Genomic DNA, 22384 nt, shown 5'->3' with positions numbered 1-22384 from the left:
GTATTTAGTATTTTGAAAATACTATAAAATACTTTTACCAGGAAGCATGACGTTTCTTCGCAAACCTTCTTTCAATGGGCATATTCGATCAAGCCTTTCACCGTTAAACTGACTCACTGAAGTAAACAATGATTGACACCAACAGCGTTTCTCTGAGCAAGTTTAAGTCAGCCTCTCTGCCAACTCATTTACCACTACTAAACATGAGGGGATATTCATAAAACTTGTGTTTCTTTTTGATTTTACTGTAGAGTTTGTTCAAATTTCATAGAGAAAGTCCTGTCTTAAGGATGTTGTTTGTAAAAAAACATTTTATTCAGATAATAGGTTGGAATATAGTACTATATCTCTTGATTGTGAAAACTGCCACCATCTCTTAAAAGTCTTGTTTCAACATTTCTGCAGTTGAAATCTTCAATAGTCAATGTAAAAATCACCATTTCTGAAAACTACTAAAGTTTCCAGGTTCCATATATCATGTTTTTTTTGCAATTGAATCTTCAAACCACAATCTAAAACCTGATATCTCGAAAAAAATAGGAGTTTTTGACCAGTAGACTGTATTATTTAATATATTTGTCTCATACTGATTAACTATGTCAAAGTTTGTAATTAGCTATAAAGAGCAGATCAGCTACTGGCATTTAAAAGAGCCAATGAAGTTTTGTAGGCATCACCACTGTAGGACTTCTTTATGTTCGTCTTATTTTCCTGTCTGATTTTGACTTGCTCCCAAATTTACCCCTGTTATTTGTCTTTGTATGTGATGCATAATTTCCATCCATACTCTTGATCAACTTCTTCATTATTAATCAATTTTCTAGTCTGATCTCAAGTGTTAGCAAATAACTGAGAAAACACCAACCAAAGGCCACATTTTGTATAATGTCACCGTGTGTAGACTTCTTACAAAGTATTTTACAGTATTTTAATACAATTAATATTGATACAAAATATTAAGCCATTTTCATAAACCCTATTAAATACAAATACTTGTTTGTATTTAAATACGTTTTAGAAATACATGTATCATAAATACTGCCCATCCCTGCTTGTACTAAATAACCTGACAACCTGACAATAGTCCTTATTTCTTTGCTCACATACTGTAATCATATACAGTAAACTGCATTTACTCTTTAGTCTTTGACCCAGTCTAAAGATTTAGTATCGTTTTGTTTATGGATTTGTATTTACTTTGGTGCTGGATTCAAGCAATTTAGGAAAAGCTTGATATAAGAACTCCGTTAGCATCTTTTCTTCATTAAGCATCCATATCCGTCCTAATTTAAAGGGTTAGTTCACCAAAAAAAAAGCAAATTCTTGCATCATTTCCACATTCTCCACTTGTTCCAAACCTTTCTTCTGTTGAACACAAAGGGGAAAACAGCCGTTGACTTCCATGGTATTTTGGGCTTTTTTCCAACATTATTCAGAATATTTTTGTTTTGTGTTCAACAAAAGAAAAGAAACTGACAAAGGCGTTGAACAGCTTGAACGTGAGTAAACAGTGAGGACATTTTCGGTCTTGGGTGAACTATCCCTTTAACTTCTAATCATTCACGGAGATGTTCTGGCATATATTCAGGGTGAGAATTATACATGATCGGGGGTGAGTTTGTGTTGGTTTCTGTAATACATGCTCATGTTTTGAGGGGTATTTAGTGTATTCTGACCTACAGTCACCTCTGATTAGCTATTTTAGAGGTTACTTTTTATTTTAGAGGTCTAATTTTTACTTTTAATGTATATTTAGATACAAACACATATTTTACAGGAAATAAAGTCTCTCGATCTGCAGTTTTAGACTGTTGAATGACTTCTCGCATAGACTGACTGGCGCGATTATGCATCGAAAATGGCATGAACCATTATGCGGTGGTCAAAAGTAAATTTACATTTTAATATTAATATTTATTTAATATTTATTATTAATATTATTTAAGATACACATCTACCCCCTACACATCTGGTTTAACATTAACCCCCCTGTAATTCGCACCCTGCCTATATCCACTGAAAACACTGTCCGTCTATAAACAGAATCATATCTGCAGGAGATATCTGAACACAATGTGACTAAACAGCAGTAATAGTATGTACATAGTTCATTTTTATTTGTCTTTTTGGTGTCCACATTACACATTACTATGCAAGTCAATTAGAAGAGCAGGTGTGATACTAAATTCTAACACACGGTGTCAGTGTTGACAACATAGTGTTGCACTGTTTAACGCCTGTTTCACAGATACTCTGAGATGTTTGGTGAACCATACCACTATATTTGAGCATTACCAGTTGACCACCCCCCTTCAAAATTAAAAAATAAAGTAAGTAAAAGCAGTTACGATGAAAACGTATTTATTCAGCACGGTCGCCAGAAAAAGATGACCATGTTTCTGAGAACTGTGAAGGAAGTTTAAAGGCTAGAGGTGCAAAACTAACTTACACAGTGTGAAATATGTCAACTAAGACTGCTTGAACGTGAGAAACAGAAGAATTTCAAAAATGGAGTGGTTTCTGTTATATTTTTAGCATCTAAATGGATGTTTAATCATTTACAATCTATTTCAGAGAAGTTTTTTTTGTACTGCTTGCTATTGTGAAAAAAGTTGGTAGCAATATCAGAGTCAAAGATTCAATTGAAATGCATAAATTGTGTAATCATCCGTACCAAGTCAATGTATATAAGCTTTGTGTATACTGTAAATTTAAATGTGTGATACAACGCCTTCAACCCACATGTGACACTCTATTGTAATGCTGATTCAACATTGTGTTGAAATTGGAGATATAGCCTACTCTTGATAAATTTGGATTTCTCAAAAGGAAATAAAACTGAACCATCCACATTTTTGCACTCGTGGGGAAGAAGTTAACACATCATGCAGTGACATTATTGTTGTGGCGTTTTAGCAACTTATTCAATCACATTGAGTTTTATGACTTTATATTCATTATAAGACTACATGGAATTTATTTGCTCCTTTACACACACACACACACACACATACATATATATATATATATATATATATATATATATATATATATATATATATATATATATATATATATATATATATATATATTACTCATTTACAAAATTACAGACGCCAGATGGACAGAAATAAACAATAGGTAAAGATGTTATTTAGCCACACTGTAGGGTTTTCAAGCATTAACTTCCTTTTCAAGGTCATGCCACAGCATCTCAATTAGATTCAGATCAGGACTTTGACTAGACCACTCCAAAACCTTCTTTGACGAATTAATGGATGGATGGAAAGGCTACAAATAAGTGTAGCTGGATGGATGAACACCAAATAGGGATAGATAGATAGATAGATAGATAGATAGATAGATAGATAGATAGATAGATAGATAGATAGATAGATAGATAGATAGATAGATAGATAGATAGATAGATAGATAGATAGATAGATAGATAGATAGATAGATAGATAGATAGATAGATAGATAGATAGATAGATAGATAGATAGATAGATAGATAGATAGATTGATTGATTGATTGATTGATTGATTGATTGATTGATTTAGACCATTTACAGTAAATAGTCCATTAAAGGAACCGCCTTTTTCAGTTCATGCAACAGCATCTCAATTGGATTCAGGTCAGGACTTTGACTAGGCCACTCCAAAGCCTTCTTTGATGGAGTTACGGATGGAAAGACTTCAAATAGGTGTGGATAAATGGGTGGAATAAATAACTACAAATAGGTATAGATGGATATAAATATAAGCGATAAGAACAGACAGATGGACGAGTAGGAAGACAAATAATACAGACAGACAGACAGACAGACAGACAGACAGACAGACAGACAGACAGACAGATAGATAGATAGATAGATAGATAGATAGATAGATAGATAGATAGATAGATAGATAGATAGATAGATAGCCAGTTTACTGTAAATGCTCCTTTAGGAAGCTGTATATAACTGGAAACACCTGTACTGATGTGTAGGAAGCTTTATTGATGAGCAGCTAAAACTGGTAAAGAATGCAGATGATCGGGCTAGTGTCTATGATGTGGCTCCAGTCGTGTGTGTGTGTGTGTCTGTGTGTTCGCACAGCTCGTCCCGCCCACTTCCTCCTGCAAATGCTGATCCTCAACTTCAACTCATGTCACTGTAAGTTTGGACACGTTCACATGGGACTCAATACAGCCACAGCAATACATCGGCGACACTTCAGTTTACACTTTTGCATGGAAATCAGACGTATGTATGTCAACTGCTGTATTCTGTCTACTTTTACTGTATAGAATATTTGACGATGTGAAGCTGATGATGCACCTGTAGCTGTAAAACCGTAAGAAAAGTTCTAGTTGAATTATTGTTTTGTATAAGTGGGCAACTTGTCTTTATAGATCATTAAGATGAATGTTTAATATTTTAACATTGTATAAATAAACTATAGCACTGTACAATATTTAAAAATATAATCATTTTGGTTATAACAATGTTACTTTAAAATTAAACGCCTGCTAATTTTGTCTTAAAACAGGTCTATTCGATTAAGCAATGTCAATTTAAGAAACAAAAAATGTTCCAGGACCTGAAGTCCCCTGTCAAAGGCAGCGTCAGGTAAGATGTGATCCGCTTCGGTGCTTTTTTCCCTGTCTAAAACCTTTCATGGTTCAGTTATGTTTGATTCAACTTATACTTACGACTTTTTACTCTTAGCTTAGACAGGAGTCCAACATACATGCTTGACAGCCAAATAAACGAGTGTCACTCATAAAAGTTCAACTTAAATGTGTTTGTGCATACAGCGCTTTAAAGACGTGTTTCTTTCCTTCCCAATGAGCTCACAATGCACTGTGAAAAGAGGACAATATAGTGGTTACTGTTGTGTTGTTTCTGAACTTAAGTAACCTTGTATTTTAAGAAGTAGGTTTTAACTAGTATCAGAGCATTTAAAAGGAATTTAGTACACTAAGGTTGTCCTAGTTAATGTATTTACTAACATAAACAAATAATGAACAATACATTTATCACAGTATTTATTTATCTTTGCTAATGTTAGTTAATGGTAATGAAGTTGTTTATTGTTAGCTCATGTTACTCGCAATGCATTAACTAATATTAACAAGGATGAATTTGGATTTTAATAATGCATTAGTAAATTGTGAACTATGATTCATTTATAAACCCTACAAATATTGTTCATTATTACTTAATGTTCACTAACAATAACTAATGAAACAAAAATGGTCACACTTTATGTTTTTAAGGCATAATATATATATATATATATATATATATATATATATATATATATATATATATATATATATATATATATATATATATATATATATATATATATATATATATATATATATATATTGTTATAAAAATAGTATACTATGACTACTCAATAGTGTAAAATGACTCTTTTTACACATACATTAGCACTTTTACTGTTTTGGTTTATGACAATGAGGAGGAGAAAAAGCAATACCCTTAGTTCAGCTATATTTACGGGAAGAAAGATCTCAAGAAAGCAGGTTTACTACAAAATAATTGAGAAAAAGTAAAATATTTGAATAACATTATTACTTTTAAATGATTATTTAATGATTATTTTAATGATATAATAAAATAAATTTATTTAATTTTATACTAATAATAGTGAAACATTCTATAAAGAAAAATAAATGTATATATACTCTACCGTTTAAATGTTTGGGGTCAGTTTGTTTTTTGTGTTTTTGTTTTCTTGAAGAAAATTATTCTGTTCATCAAGGCGGCATTTATTAAATTGAAAAAAAAAAGTTCAATTGTTAAATATGTATTACAATTTTAAATAACTGCTTTCTTATTGTATGTAGTTTCAAATGAAATGATTACTCCAGTCATTATTGCTTTTATTACTATTACCATTAATATTAATAATAATAATAATAATAATAATATTTAATATTAGAGTGATTTCTGAAGGATGTGACTTTACACTGGAACAACAAAGCTGAAAATTCATCTTTAAAATCACTGGAATCAATTATTAAATTTAATTAAATTATAAACTACATTTATACAGTTATTTTAGTGTTCAATAGCATTTTACAATTTTACAGTTTGTACAGTACTTTTGATTAAAGAAATGCAGCCCTGGTGAGCAGGAGAAGCTTATTTTAAAACATTTAAAATTCCTACTGACCCCAAACTTTTTACTGGTAGTGATTATTTATATTTTGTTTTTATATATTTTAAAATAAGCATAAATTTAAGCAGTGCACTAGATTGTATTAACGTGTATCAGCAGTTATTATTAATTTTCTTGTCTTTGGCCTTGATAGTTTCTACACTCCAAAAAATACTTTTATGCCTCGTTTAAACTTATTTAAAATGACTTGAATCAACACAATTCTTACATTTTTTTTACTTAATTGCAACTTTTTTGCAACTTAATTTTTTATGTTCAATCAACTTAAATTTGTAAAAACAATTAAGTTAACTTATCAGTCTGTGTTGGGACAACATGAAGGAATTGTGTGAAACCCTGCATGTTTTAAAGAGTACACTGTACAATGCTTCCTTCATGTCGTCCCAATGCAAATCAATTAAATTAACTTAAGTGGATTGACCATAAAACAATTAAGTTTCCCAAAAAACCCTCAAGAATTGTGTTGATTCAGCTCATTTTAAATGAGCAGTTGGAACAAGCAGCAAAAATATTTGTTTTGAGTGTAGGGAAATGTACTTAAATATGATTAAAGTAGTGCCACAATTCTAAAACCCTCAGTAAACACGCTTTATTTCCTTGTTCTTAACTTTCACAAGATTAAATGAAACAGGAGATTTGCACTTTGCTTAATTGGATAAATAAAAGTGTGTCAGTGGATCTTTTTTTGTCATTTACGTCAGTGTGTACTAAACAGCGATTCACATTTCTACAAAACATAGAAAGCTATTTAATACAAAACATTTAAGCTATTTAGAGTCTATTAACTGGTAATAAAAAACACAATCACACTTAAAGAGTTGCAAGTAATGCTAATCTGAAACTGGCAAAGAAATTGCTGACACTGTGGAAATTATTCCTGCATATGCAATTTTTTTTTGTTTATTTCCACAGTTTAAAGTTTCCAAAACAATCAAGACAGTGCTAAGTCCGCTATCAATGAATCTGGTCTGGTAGATACACTGTGATTAGTACATATTGTTCCTCGCAACACACTTCAAGGTCAAAGATCAGCGGTTGTGTGCTAAGTAAGTCACCTTATTTTATAGTCCTGAACAAACATGCTGTGTTGACCAAAGGGGTGTAATATTCCGTCACACATCCTGGTGTCAACGCTCATAAACACATGACGCCATTTCTAATCTGTGTGTCAGCTTAAATAGGAAACTCAGCCTTGCATTATACTTGAGTAAACGTGAAAGAAGTTCTTGAGAAAATTGGGAAATACAGTCGACGTATGATTCATAACACAGCCTCCTTCTTACTTCATTTAGCTGATTTGTGTTAAATGGAGTATCGTCATATTAAAATGTATGATAGGATTTGGAGTAGTGTCATATTAAAATCATGCGCATTACTTTGTGTGAGGTGTGTTTTAACATCCCAGTGAATTCTTTAAGTGATATTTTTGTAATATGTTAGTATTAGTATGTTATAATTATGGATATCTATAAACTAGTGTGCTCCAAAAAATCCAGATTTAGATGATATATACTTCCAAAGGTAATCTACCCTAAATGGATCAAAGATTTTAATGACATCACATCATACTTCAGTTTCTCGTCAAATCTTCTGACCAATCAAATGCTCTCTAGTGTCAGATATGTCCCGCCCCTTCAAGATGCCTCTCATTTGCTTTTCACTTGATGCACTTGAGCTCAACCACTCTCACTGGCAGAGCTATGATAAAAACAACGCTATTGGCTGTTTTTATTAAAGGGGGAGGGGCTAGTATAGGTCCCGCACAGTCCTCATGTTTCAATTGAAATTGTCACATATCGAACAAAACTGCACGTTTCAAAACACTTCATGTGACTATTAAAGGGATAGTTCACCCAAAAATTAACAATAGAGTTTTTCCCACTATTGAACACAAAAGAAGATTTTGCGAAGAATGTTGGAAACCGGTAGCCTTTTTACTTCCACAGTAGGAAAATAAAATACTGTGGAAGTCAATCGCTGCATCGCAGTTTGCATACTATCTGTACTAAACAGTGAAGGGAATAACGGTGCTTTAAATAAATAAATAATATATATATATTAATATATATATATATATATATATATATATATATATATATATATATATATATATATATATATATATATTTTTTTTTTTTTTTTTTTCTCTCAGTGAATTTCTTTTGTCTCAAAAATATGACATGTGAAGTGTACCCATGGTAAATGCATGAAAATAATAAAAGCAAAAATTTTATGCCATTATAAACATACTCTCACGCGCCCCTGGTGGTCAGACTGTGCACCCCAGTTTGAGAACCACTGGCTATATTAATATAACCACTAATATTTGACATGATAATAATACATTGTGCGCAGGATGTGAATTAGGGTTGGGTGATGTCGACCAATTTGGCATTGTACAACGTCTAATATGAAACAACGCGATGGACGATGGCATCTTTGTCATAGGCCGCGGTGAATTAATTATTTATGAATAATGAATTAATTTGTAACGAATAAATTATTTGTAACCTACCGTTTAAACTACCCGACCTGCATGGTCTTTGTTTTACCCATAACAAAATCATAAAAAAATAAAGATAAGTTACACACATAATAACCACCTGTCAATCTCTTTTTCCGCGGGATTCTGACATGAATAGGCAGAGTGATCTGTGTCGTTATAATGCTGTTGACAAACTTGGTTGGTAAAAAAGGTGCACAACCAACAGCAACCAACCAACAGTATCTGAGGTTTTCGCTAAAATTACTAAGTACAAGCGTGAAAGTGAAAGATTGAAGCAGTTTACTGTAGGCATGAGCCGGTATAAGATTCTGACGGTATAATAACCTTGGATAAAAATATCACGGTTTCATGGTCTCACGGTATTGTGCTCACTGCTCTACAATATCTTCTTTTTAAATGTCTGGGTAAAAAAACAAAAACGTTTTTCCCCATCTAAAACAATATATTCTATTTTTTGAAAGATATTTTGGAGCAGTAAACACGTCAGGCTAAATAATTCAAATGAATCATTGACTTCATTAGTTTAAAAAACCCAGATTTCTTTACAATTTAAAACAGCCTCTTTGGATACAAAAAATGTAAATAAAAAATCTTACACATACCTTAGAGACGGTATTAAAACCTTGACTTTTACAAACCGCGGTATACCTTGAAAACGGTTGAACGGTTGAACGCTTGAAAACCGCTGTCTTGAGCGCATGACAGTGTGTGTGTGTGTGTGTCTGTGGGTGTGTGTATGTGGTCACGTGATGTGCGTTTTCAGCGGTAGTGTGGAAGTAGGGCTGTTCAGAAATGCTAGGTGAAACGCCAGAGTGGATGTGGATCGTTTTCGTTCTAAAATGACATTTAAAAACTAAGACCTATTAGTGTAAACGGGGCCTCAGTGTGTATTTTAAGCGAGCGGATTTGCGACGGGGGAGGGGCGGATGATCGTCGATGCAGGCTTAGCATCATGGTGTCAAGCGGCCATCGGCGATGGACGATGGCATCGTCTATCCGTCCAACCCTAATGTGAACTAGAAAGATGGCGGATGCACGAGACTGACCGTTAAGTGGAGAGGCTTTAATAAAAATATTTAAATAACTGTTAATAATGTCAAACCTTCTGGAAAATTTAAGTTTTCAATTTATTTAATCTGTAACAACAATTTTAATAAAGACATGTTTGGCAATTACATTCTGAATGTATAATTTTGCAAACACTTGAGGACAATTGTCTGCATGAAAGACTTATGAATGGCAGATTAACCTGCTCCTCCAATATAGGTAGTTGGAAATTAAATATGAAAGAAATGTGGATTATGTGGTGAGATGATTGACAAGGCACATAGCTAAGTAAAATAGCAGTCTGTTAATGAGGAAGTAGTGTGTCCCAAAGCTTGCATACTCTTCTGTTACACTCTCAATAGTGTGTACTTTTTCCTGACAAAAAAGTACATACTTTTAGGACATAGTATACTGTAAGTAGGAGAATTGGGATGCAGGAAATGGCTATCCGATGCCATCCTTTTTTCCAAATATCACAAAATATTTTGAGTTCAACAGGTTTGGAACCACTTCAGAGTGAGCAAATAATAAATAACTGACAATTTCTTGATGAACGGTCTCTTTAATTGTACACTGTAAAAAATATCCATAAATAAACAGTTTTTTCATGTTTTTTTATTCATTTTTTGTATTTTTCCCTGTTTATTTCTCTTTGGAATTGCATTATGGGACCTTAATCTTTGTTCCAACAGTTTTTAGCCTTGAAATGTTCAACAAAGTGACATTTATTAACATTTTTAATGTTAAAGTTAGCCCATGGTAACCTTTGGTTTGGCCCGCCATCCAAGAGAGAGAGAATGATGGAGAGTTAGTTGGGAGCGGATGCCTCTGAAAGAGATCGTCATTTCAAATTTAACATAACCTTTTGCTTCTTTGTTTAATTGAAGAGCTACAAAAAAGCTAACTAAAATCATTTCAATGTTGTAAATGAATCAGACTCTTAAAATTTAAATACTGTCACTATATGGACAATGCACATGACATTGACGAGCAAATCAAGCAGCTCGACTAGTGTATACAGCATTGAACTCCATAAGCTGCCAGTACATTTTCTATTATTTTACAGACTTATTTCTCTATATATTGTTTCTAATACATTATATTATTTCAAACTGCTAAAATTTAACTAAAAGTCACTTGTTAAAATGTAGAGTTGTTTTTTTAACATCAAAAGTCAACAGAGCGGAGATCAGCATCCCATGATGCAATTCACAACTGTAAATAAACTGAAAAAATTTGTGAATCACAAAATATGGAAAATGTTATTTAACAGATATTTTTTTACAGTGTAGGTCAAATGCATCAATATAAAAATACTACAAAATGGCTTTTAAAATTTAAATACTGTCACTATATGGACAATGCACAAGACATCGACGAGCAAATCAAACAGCTCGACTACTGCATACAGCATTGAACTCCATCGTGTTATAAATGGGACTGTTTATGTTTTACTATAATAAGTTCATTATAAAATGTTAAAAATTATACTGCATCAATAATTAATATGTTTTAAAGCAACGTTTACTAGTTATTTTTAAATATTAGCATATAAGTTAGGAAATTAGCCATAGCAAATTTAATGTAATACGATTTGGTATATTTATAAGAAAAACTTTGGGCACCCCTGGTTTAAAGTGATATATTGTCTGGGTTGGTGTTGTATATTACGCTACAAAAACCTTGTAATAAGCTGCCAGTACATTTTCTATTATTTTACAGACTTATTTCTCTATATATTGTTTCTAATACATTATATTATTTCAAACTGCTAAAATTGAACTAAAAGTCACTTGTTAAAATGTAGAGTTGTTTTTTTAACATCAAAAGTCGTCAGAGCAGAGATCAACATCCCATGATGCAATTCACAACTGTAAATAAACTGAAAAAAATTGTGAATCACAAAATACGGAAAATGTTATTTAACAGATATTTTTTTACAGTGTAGGTCAAATGCATCAATATGAAAATACAACAAAATGGCTTAACAATTTATTTAATTACCACAGAGTTTAAAGCAAGGAAGGAAAAGAGAGAGGGAAGAGGTGGCCGAGTGGAGAATCTGGACATGCATGGCAGGACCTCGCAGTTGTTCTTGATTAATGCATTAACATGTGGCCTGGAGGTTTGTTTGGCTGCTGGGACCATCTACATCCCACCTCTGCTGCTGGAGGCTGGGGTGGAGGAACGCTTCATGACCATGGTACTCGGTAAGTGACTCAAATAGAGATCATGATCAAATAGAGATCATGGCTGTTTTTGGAGGACATTTTAAAAGACTAAATGAAAAAACACAATGTCATCTTACTGTATGCTACTGTAGTTTATTCACCTCATAACGCTGTTATGTGGATCAAACTCACAACATATTAAAGCGTCTTTGGTGTTTCTGTAGGCTATTTTCTATAAAACTAACTGGAAATTGAGTGTGTTTGATGTCATGACAGACCCACAAAAAACACGCAATGTGTCACTCGTTAAAATTGGGGATTTCTCTATAGATTTGAACATTCTTCGACACATTTGGGTTAATGCAAGTAACCTGTTCTAGTGTTTTCTTATAATTTAAGAGATCTTACATATAGGGCTGCACAATATATCATTTCAGCATCGATATCGAAATGTGATCATTTGCAATAGTTACATCGCAGGATATGCAATAATATGCTAAATTTACATTTACATGTGCTTTTAAGGCCTGTGACTGTATAATGATTTAAAGAATTCAGGCATAAGACATTGTACAGTTAAAAATTGTACAAAAACAATAAAACACTGCTTATTTCAACTGTATTTTTTTCTTTACCTGTAAAAATCTATGTTTGTAGATCGTGTAAAAGCAGATGCACTTCTCTACAGATTAATCCCAGTCTATCTAAAATGATCAATTCCTTCCAAATAGAGAGATTTAAGTCATCTGGTAAAATTGTAGTCATATTACACAATGCAGCTCCATTGTGCCATTATGTTGTAATTTCTGGGTGTAAAAAGTACAGGGACCAAAGTTAAAATCAAATAATTTACATTTTAGATGTTTCTATACTGTCAAATAAAACAATTTAAAAAAATCCACGATAGGCTCATGATAGATGATTTGAAAGATGAATGAGATGATTTGATGAAACTGATAGATGAACGAGTCGTCCTAAAAATTACTAAACTCGCTTCTAAACATCCGTATGTGAACTTGGCAGAAGCCTATAGTATAAGAATGCTCGTCATAAAGTAAAATGTAAATAATTTCATTCATTTTCTTTACAGCTTAGTCCCCTTATTAATCTGGGGTCGCCACAGCTGAATTAACTACTAACTCATCTGTTTTACACAGCCGCAACCCATCACTGGGAAACATCCATACACACACTACGGACAATTTAGCTTACACAATTCACCTATAGCGCATGCCTTTGGACTTGTGGGGGAAACTCCACCTGGTGGAAACTCACAGAACATGCAAACTACACACAGAAACGCCAACTGACCCAGCCGGGGCTCAAACCAGCGATCTTCATGCTGAGGCGATTGTGCTGCTACCCACTGCGCCACCGTGCTGCCCTTATATACAAGCTCTCAAATATCAATTTTCTTTCAATTTATAAATCGTAGGCTACTTACCCATTTGGGATATGACGCCACAAGCGTTTCCTCCAGAAAATATTTTGGCGCGCAACTATAAAACAAACCGAGAGCATTCGATTCATAGACGAGTGACTCTAATGAACTGGTTCTTCTATTGAATCATAAACGGATGCAACAGCAGTCTGGCGAATCATTCGCTGAACTGAACAAGTGAATCCATCAGACCGGTTACTAAACGTGACCCACTTTCTAATTTGCATTTTCACAAAAAAAAAACTGTTGCATTAAGTTAACATTGCTTAACTTCCACAACGTTTTCTACGTAAATGATTACATGTGACTCACTTAATGAAACAACGTTACTCAGAAGAGTTTTGTTTTGTTGGACACCCAGATACTGTATGTTAATACCTTTGTGAGAATTCCCTTAATAAAATCTAACCAGCTATTAATCTTAAACAAACACGTGCTCTTCAGTGTTTGGCAGTGAAATTTAAATCACACTGAACTGAACGAAACTGAACTTCAACTCTGAAAACTGGACTGACACGAATTCAATTTACTAGAACTTCTATATTAAGCTGCTTTGACACAATCTGCATTGTGTAAGTGCTATATATAAAGTTGAATTGAAATTGAGCATGGACATTCTGAAAATAGAAATATGTAAGATTAAACTATACAAATTATTTATTATAATATGATAGATTTAGATTACACTAAATAATTGTATATAACAGTATATTTTCACCAAAGAAAATGGTGTCATTTGCACAAGCTAAAGGTGACATTGGTGATCCAAAAGAAACCTGATTGAACCAAAAATGAAAATGTCATTTAATCACCCCTGACTGGATCCAAACCTGTTGAGAATGTTGAAAACCAGTAGCTATAAACTTCCAGTATTTTCCCCCCTACGGATGTCAATGATTACCAATTGCCAACACTTCAGAATATCTTATTATTTTCAGTATCATGAAAATTGGCTTTATTTGGGAGGGTTTGCCTCCATTTTGCATCCTGAAATTAGGGGTAGGAAGTTGAAGGCCTCATGTGACAGGAAATAAATTAATTCATTTTTTTCTTTCTTTAAATCTTTTATTTGGTTGATTACTTGCATGTCTTTGACAAATTAAACACAGATAACATGTAGAAAATTACTAATAAAAGGAAAATGGCAACTATAAACTTCGGCAACTATAGTTGTCGGTGGGCTTAAATGGGTTAATCAGAGTATTGACTTAATCGTATTCAAATTGGATTATTGGTGTCCATATAAACATACTCAATGTTTTTCCCTGATTATGTTTAATTTCAGCTGTAGGACCAGTGTTGGGGCTGATCATCGTCCCTCTCATTGGTTCGGCGAGTGACAGCTTGAAAAGTAAATATGGTCGCCGGCGGCCCTTCATATGGGCGTTATCCATGGGCGTCCTCCTCGGGCTGTTGATCATCCCTCAAGCATCCACCATCCTAACAATCCTCACACAGAGACAGGGCCACTGGCTGGAGGTCCCACTGCTGGTGCTTGCCATCTGCTTGGTGGAGTTCTGTGGTCAGGCCTGCTTCACCCTTTTGGAGGCCTTGGTTTCTGACCTTTTTCCTGGAGAAGAAGAGAGCCGCAGGGCTTTTTCCATCTACTCTCTAATGCTAAGTTTGGGTGGATGCATTGGATACCTGCTCCCCGCTGTTGACTGGACCACTTCAGACACTGCGGTCTACCTGGGTGGACAGGAGGCTTTCATCTACACTGTTTTGACTTTCATTTTTTTGGCCTGTTTGATAGGTACAAGGTTCATCTCTGAGGAGCAGACGGGGAGAGAAAGACTTGGGGAGATTGATGTGTTCAGAAAACCAACTTTCTGCTGCCCTTGTTTGGCATTTGGATTTCTGCCTCTACGAAGGACGTTGTCTAGTCTCCTGTCTGTAGTTCCCAGACTGTATAGGCTGTGTAGTCGGATGCCGAAAGTCATGGCAAGGTTGTTTGTGGCAGAGTTGTGCAGCTGGATGGCTCTCATGTCTTTTCTCCTCTTCTACACTGACTTTGTCGGGGAGGGATTGTATAACGGTGTACCCAGTGAAGAGCCAGGATCCTTGGGAAGGATGCGCTATGATGAAGGTGCAGTTTTATCAGTTTTGTGAAATCAAAATATTCTATATGTTTGTTTTGCTAGCGCACATTCTTATTCTTTCGGTAAACAATAATTTGTGAATTCACTTGAAAAAAAAGGTTGTTTTGGTAATATTCAGTCAAAATCTGACTATTAGTGACGGGATGTTTGGCAGTGTTAATTTCCATGACAAACAAGTTTCTACCAACAAAAACTAGACAAAAACTAAATAAAAAGTCATGACGATGATGACTATAATAAAAATATACTGACATTTTTGTTGACTAATAAAAACAAGGTATTTGGGTGAATATCCAATCAGAATTAATCTTGGTGCATAACACACACATTTGAAAAGTAACTGATCCACAGTAGACGTGGGATGCAATTACGTCATCTTCTATGGGGCATCTGTCTGTCTGATTAAACTATAATGACATGGCAACAGCTGAGAGAAAAAGAAGATTCATTATTTGTATGTTTGCATGTTTTATTTGTATAAAAAATTATACAATATTTTAATTAAATTACACTTAAATTAAACCAAATATATTTTAGTCAACTAAATCTATAAATAAAATATTAAAATTCAGAAGACTAAAATATGACTAAAACTATAATGGAATTTCAGTCAAAAGACTAAGACTAAATCAAATTTGCTATCAAAATAAACACTGATGTTTGGATCATTTTACTGACTCGTTCAGTCTCGTTCATTAAGATGAATGAATCTTTTTTTTCCAAGTCATTTAATTCAATTTGCCAAAATATTATTAAAATGTTGAGTTGATTCCTACAACTAGCCCAAATGTTGATTACACTAGAAACAAGTCATAACTAGAATGCGAAAGAGAAAACAAATGGTTTACCTGGGTCTTTTATCTATGATTAGCTCTCCGTGTCTTCAAATTTGAGTTAGAGACAGTCTCATATTAGCCTAACCAATGCACACAGTCTGAGCCAAAAGGAGCTATGATTAGTTCATCTTTTGAGTCTTTGGGTTTTTGAGTCATTCGTTCATCACAGGACAGCATGTAAGGAGTCGACTCAAAACCGAGGACTCAAGAAATGAACGAATCAAATCTTGCTTCAGCTCTGACTCCATATGATTGGCTTCTGACTCTCACGTGATGAACAAATGACTCAAACCCGATAGAAGACTTGAAAAAGGAACTAATCTTCTACCCTATTTACTCAATTGAGCACATGCACGAATAAATGAATCACTCCCTGAGAGGACTCATCATTCACAAGTTACATAAAAGATTCGTTCAAAATCTATTTGCTTCTGTGTTTGAAGTGGCGGTCCTTCTCTGTTGATGTCAGTTTGACATTTCAATCACAATATTCCGCCCCTCTTACTGTTAGTTTGCTATTAGGCAATGATGCACAAAAAGAAAGCCCCGCCCTCTAATCAATATTTTGTTTCAGTTGGAAGTACATCAACATACAGAAATAAATTAAGCAACTTCCCAGCAACTTCAGGTTCAAGTGGACTTTAAGTTAATTTAAGTTCTTGAAATTAAATAAAATGGTTTAAATATCATTAATAAATATCTTTTTGAGTTTTACAGCATTTGTCAGTGATTTTACATGTAAACAAATACGTATCTGCCACTACAAAAAATTAAAAGGCACTACTCATTATAAAGCTAGATTGTTAACGTCAATACAGTTTGGCATCGATGTTACTCAGGTAATCACAGAATATTTTAAGAAGAATAAATATACAAACAGCACATAATAATTGCATAGCTATACTATAATTAATGCCATATGTGCCCTCAAAAATCGTATAGTATAAATTAATAGTATAAATTTACTTAATAATTGCTATTTACAATTAATAATAATTATGTGTACTCTTCAAAATAAATGTTTCAAAAGACTTTTTTTTTCACCACGATGCCATAGAACAGAGATGCCCAAAGTAGGGCTCGCGGGTAAAAGTTGGCCCTTTGATTTGGCCCACTATCCCATCTGAGAAAAGAGTGAGAAGGGTTGGGGAGAATGCCTTTAACAGAGATCGTCATTTCTAATTTGACATAACCTGTTTTGTTTGTTTGTTTTATTGCTGAGCTACAAAAAAAGCAAACTGAAATTAGATGTTGTAAATTAATCTGAGTTTTTCAATGTAAATAGTGTCACTTGATGGAAATAGGACTATGAACGAGCAAATCAAGGCAAAAACTAGTGTAACTAATCTGTTATAAATCAGATTTTTTTTACTGTAATAAGTTCATTATGAAATGTAATCTAAAAACATACTGTATTAGTTAATATAAAGCAATGTTTTCTAGGTATTTTTAAAATACTATTATTTAAATAAATAAGGAAATTACACATGGCAACTATATTTACCTTGGGCCCACTTTCCTCAATCAAGTTTGGTTTTTGGCCCTTCATAAAAAAGAAGAACCAGTTTTGGTTTCTTAAAGTGATCAGATCTAAATAATTTATTTAAATAAATTATTTAAATAAACTTTTTCCACTATACAGAACCCTTTGTGGAATGTAAATATTTTCCATGAATATAAATGGTTATTCACAAAATCATTAAGGCTTCATTTAGGGGAATAATTAAGTGGGGTTTTTCATGTTGTTTTTTTTTACTTTTTAAAAGATATATATGTTCATAAGCATAAATATCAGTATTTTTATAAGTTATAAGTAAGTATAATTATAAGTATGTTTCTTTCCAGGTGTGCGAATGGCCAGTCTGGGTCTTTTCCTGCAGTGTGTGACGTCTGTGATCTTCTCTTTGCTTATGGAGCGGATGGTGATATGTGTAGGTGTTAGGAAGCTGTATTTGAGCAGTGTGGTGGTGCTGGCTGTGAGTACAGCAATAATGACTGTATCCCACAACATTACACTAGTCACCATCATGGCTGCGGCTACAGGATACACCTTCTGCACCCTGCAGATTCTGCCATACACACTCACATGCCTCTACCACTCCAATTCCCAGGTAAGAACTCCATAACAAAGCATCAAACTATTTAAGGCTGGGCAGTGTAATGATATGTTTTGTTGTGAAATTATGCATATATTACATCATTATGGAAGTCCATCAGGGCCAAAAGCATTAAAGCGGACCAAGCCATTAGAGTTTTCATCTGCTGAAGATAATTTTAGCAACTGAGAGGCATTATAATGTGAAGTTTTAGGATACACAAATGAACACTGTAATCTCCATAGACTGCCTTCTTCTGAACCGCTTTTTTTTTGACATTTTCAGCTTTTCACAGAAATAACGTTAGTCCTGTTCTGAATCTGTATGGAGGCTTAAGGGCCAAAAGGCTTTTAATCGAAATGTGTGAAATCTGATCATATCAAAATCTAATTGCAGTTTTTTAAAGTTTTTAGAGTTTTTTTGAACTCTTTTAAAGGTCTTGTGAAATTAGAATAACGTTTTTTTGATGCTAGTATCAATATGTTAGCCTTAAGGATACCTAGTGTGCTCCAAAACAGTGGCAAAATACACATTTAGAAATAAGCATCAAAAACTTGTGGTTTTTGTCACTTTCGCCTAAATGGATTAACATTTTTTTACATCACCTCACTTCAGATTCTCATCAAATCATCTGACCAATCAAATCCTAAAAAAAACGAAACGCTATTGGCTATTTTTTATGAAGGGGAGGGGCTACTGTATGTCCTGCCCTATCTTCATGTTTCAGTTGAGATTACGTCAAATATAAGGATATCCATCCTGATCTCACGAGAAAACGTAAGTATTTTACATTTTGTCAGTTTAGTGGCTAATTCGTATGAATTCGTATGAGTTCAGTTGTACTAAATTGTAAGATTTTAAAAAGGAGGCGTGGCACCTAACCCCACCCCTAAACACAACCGTCATTGGGGGATGAACAAATCGAATGAAAATGTACGAATTAGATCGTACGAATTCATACGAATTAGCCACTAAATCAAAAAGTTACGAATTGCAGTGAGATCGTGTTGGAGATCCAGTTTATAAAAAAAAAGTTTCAAGAAATTCGCAACATCAAATTCAATATTTTCAGATTGTGAAATTCAGCACAGAAAGTAGGTCAGGGTACATCAACAGGGAAGAGTATGATGCTAACCTGTTGCATTCACAATTTTCAGGTGTTTTTCTCCACCGACAGACGCAAGTTTCCATTCAAGGAGGATGATCTAAACTTGATCAAATCAGAGACACACTCCACAGCAAAGCAGAAAAGAACCAATGGATGTGTCAGTGGGTATCCAGCTGCCATATCCTTCCAGAACAATATTAAAACATCAGATCTTCAAGTGTCTATCCCCATGGATCCGCCACCATCATCGCTCAGAGGAATGGGCACAGACATCGCCATATTAGACAGTGCCTACCTGCTGTCCCACGTGCTGCCGTCACTCCTAATGGGCTCCATCGTGCAGCTTTTCCATAGCGTGACCGCGTACATGGCCTGCGCGTCTGTGCTGAGTGTCGTGGCCGTGTATTTCTCCAGTAAGATCGTCTTTGAGAAGGCGGATATTGATGCGAGGTGACTGAGATGTTAGATGGTGAGAAAAGGACTCAGGATAGAGATAAAAATAATACAGAAATGGCAGCTGGTTCTGTTTGTCGTTTTTGGAAAGAGCAAAGGCAAACGTGCAATTAAATGTCAATGCATTACAATTAGCTTAATAAATCTATATCAATACACAGTTAAAGTCACAATTACTAGCCCTCCTGTTAATTTATTTTATTGAAATATTTCCCAAATGTTTCCAAATACTAGGTTGCGGCTGGACAGGCATCTGCTGCATAACATGGATAAGTTGGCGGTTCATTCAGCTGTGGCGACCCCTGATCAATAAGGGACTAAGCCGAAGGAAAATGAAAGAATGTATTTCCCAAATGATGTTTAAGAGAGCAAAGGATTTTTCACAGTATTTCCTATAATATTTTTTCTTCTGAGGAAAGTCTGATTAGTTTCATTTCGACTAGAATAAATACTTTAAAAATATATATTTTTTATGTTATTAGCCCTCTTACGCAATTGTTTTTGATTGTCTACAGAACAAACCACTGTTATACAATGACTTGCCTAATTATCCTAACTTAATTAACCTTATTAACCTAGTAAAGCCTTTAAATGTCACATTAAGTGGAGTATCCTGAAAAATATCTAGTGAATTATATACCACACTGAAGCCTATTGTTATGAAGCGGACAGGAGACAGAGGTAAGGAAACGTTAGGGTGTTTATTAAATGACAACAAGGAGCACATGAAGGATAGCCAGGAGGATCAGGAATGATGTTGGGGTCTTTTCCTCCGTGGCTGGGTAACAGGAATACACGAGGATGGACAGCACACACCAGATACAGCTGACAGAGGATGACACAGACTTGGAAGGACTGGAAGACAGGACGATTCGGGAGGACCAGGAAGACTAGGAGGAATACAAAGAGAACAGGTAAGTAAATCGTTTGTTTTAGCTGAGGATGACTACGCTGAGTGGTCGCTCAGTTGTCCGCTTTCGTCGAGACGAGCCCGGACAATGAGCGACTGGAGTGCTGTGCTTTTATCTGGTGCTCGTGAATGTGATGCAGCTGTGTGCTCATTAGAAGTCAGGTGATGGTGATCTTCGTGAGTGGGGGTCGTGAGAGCCTGACCAATCCATGACAGTACCCCCCTCCCCAGGGCCCGCTCCTGAGGGCCGACACCTCCGACGCCGTGGTGGTCTCCCTCTGCCTCTAGGCGCTGGGAACTCAGGGTGGCTCTCATGAAACTCCACCATGAGACTAGGATCGAGAATATCAGCTCTGGGAACCCATGTCCTTTCTTCGGGGCCGTACCCTTCCCAGTCCACCAGGTACTCCAACTGGCCACCACGACGTCGGGAACGCAAGATCTCCTTCACTGCGTAGACGGCTCCTTCTTCTAGGAGCAGTGGAGGAGGGGGTTCCTCTTCGTGGTCAGGCTCTGTGGAGGGAAGAACAGGATCGTGATAGGGTTTCAGGAGTGATACGTGGAATGTAGGGTGAATACGGTAGTGAGAGGGTAATTGTAGTTTGTAGGTGACGGGGTTAACCTGTTCCACGATGGTGAAGGGACCAACAAATCGGGGACTTAACTTGCGAGAGGGCAGTCGCATGCGTATGTCCCGGGTGGATAGCCACACCTTTTGTCCGGGTGTGTATCTGGGTTCTTCAGACCTTCTCCTATCGGCGGTTACCTTGCTTCGACGGACTGCCCTCTGCAGATGTTGATGAGCCTCGTCCCAGACTCTCTCGCTCTCCCGGAACCAGTGATCCACGGCGGGGACATCAGATGGTTCGCCATCCCAGGGAAAGAGCGGTGGTTGGAAGCCCAGGACGCACTGGAATGGCGTGAGTCCGGTGGAGGGTTGCCGCAGTGAATTTTGGGCATATTCTGCCCAGCCCAAATACTGGCTCCAGGAGTTCTGGTGACCACTGCAGAAGGTCCTCAGGAACCGTCCCACCTCCTGAATCTTCCTCTCTGTCTGCCCGTTGGTTTGGGGATGATATCCAGAAGAGAGGCTGACGGCCACACCTAGGAGCTTGAAGAAGGCTTTCCATAGACGTGAGATGAACTGTGGACCTCTGTCCGACACAATATCTTCTGGAATACCAAATGACCTGAAGACTTGATTAAAGATATTGTCGGCAGTTTCAAAGGCTGTGGGAAGACCTTTCAGAGGGATTAGTTTGACAAACTTTGAGAATCTATCTACTATGACTAGAATACAGGTATTACCTTCTGACGAAGGGAGGTCAGTGATAAAGTCCACTCCTAGGTGTGACCAGGGACGGTTCGGAATCGGCAAGGGATGGAGCTTTCCAGCGGGTAGATGACGTGGGCTCTTGGATTGGGCACAGTCCTTACAGCCCTGAACATATTGCCTCACATCCCTTGCCATGTTTGGCCACCAGAATCGTTGGGATACTAGCGAGAGAGTATTGTTGA

At 35.5% G+C, this 22384-nt stretch overlaps 1 protein-coding gene across 2 annotated transcripts; it reads left to right on the top strand.

Moving 5' to 3' along the window:
- The first annotated feature begins 4167 nt into the window (after nt 1-4167).
- Nucleotides 4168-20633, top strand: LOC130236912 (solute carrier family 45 member 3). Of its 2 annotated transcripts, none has more exons than XM_056467652.1 (6): nt 4168-4248; nt 4535-4614; nt 11762-11962; nt 14650-15450; nt 18145-18410; nt 19553-20633. In XM_056467652.1, the coding sequence occupies exons 3-6, from the start codon at nt 11821-11823 to the stop codon at nt 19955-19957; spliced, it is 1614 nt and encodes a 537-aa protein (XP_056323627.1). In that variant the 5' UTR covers nt 4168-4248; nt 4535-4614; nt 11762-11820; the 3' UTR covers nt 19958-20633. The 2 variants fall into 2 exon arrangements, with proteins under 2 accessions (XP_056323627.1, XP_056323628.1); XM_056467653.1 differs by having other exon boundaries at nt 4170-4252.
- The last annotated feature ends 1751 nt before the right edge of the window (nt 20634-22384 follow it).

The sequence above is a fragment of the Danio aesculapii genome, chromosome 11 (genome assembly GCF_903798145.1).
Source record: "Danio aesculapii chromosome 11, fDanAes4.1, whole genome shotgun sequence".
Lineage (NCBI taxonomy): Eukaryota > Metazoa > Chordata > Actinopteri > Cypriniformes > Danionidae > Danio > Danio aesculapii.
This window is presented reverse-complemented; position numbering and strand designations above follow the sequence as displayed.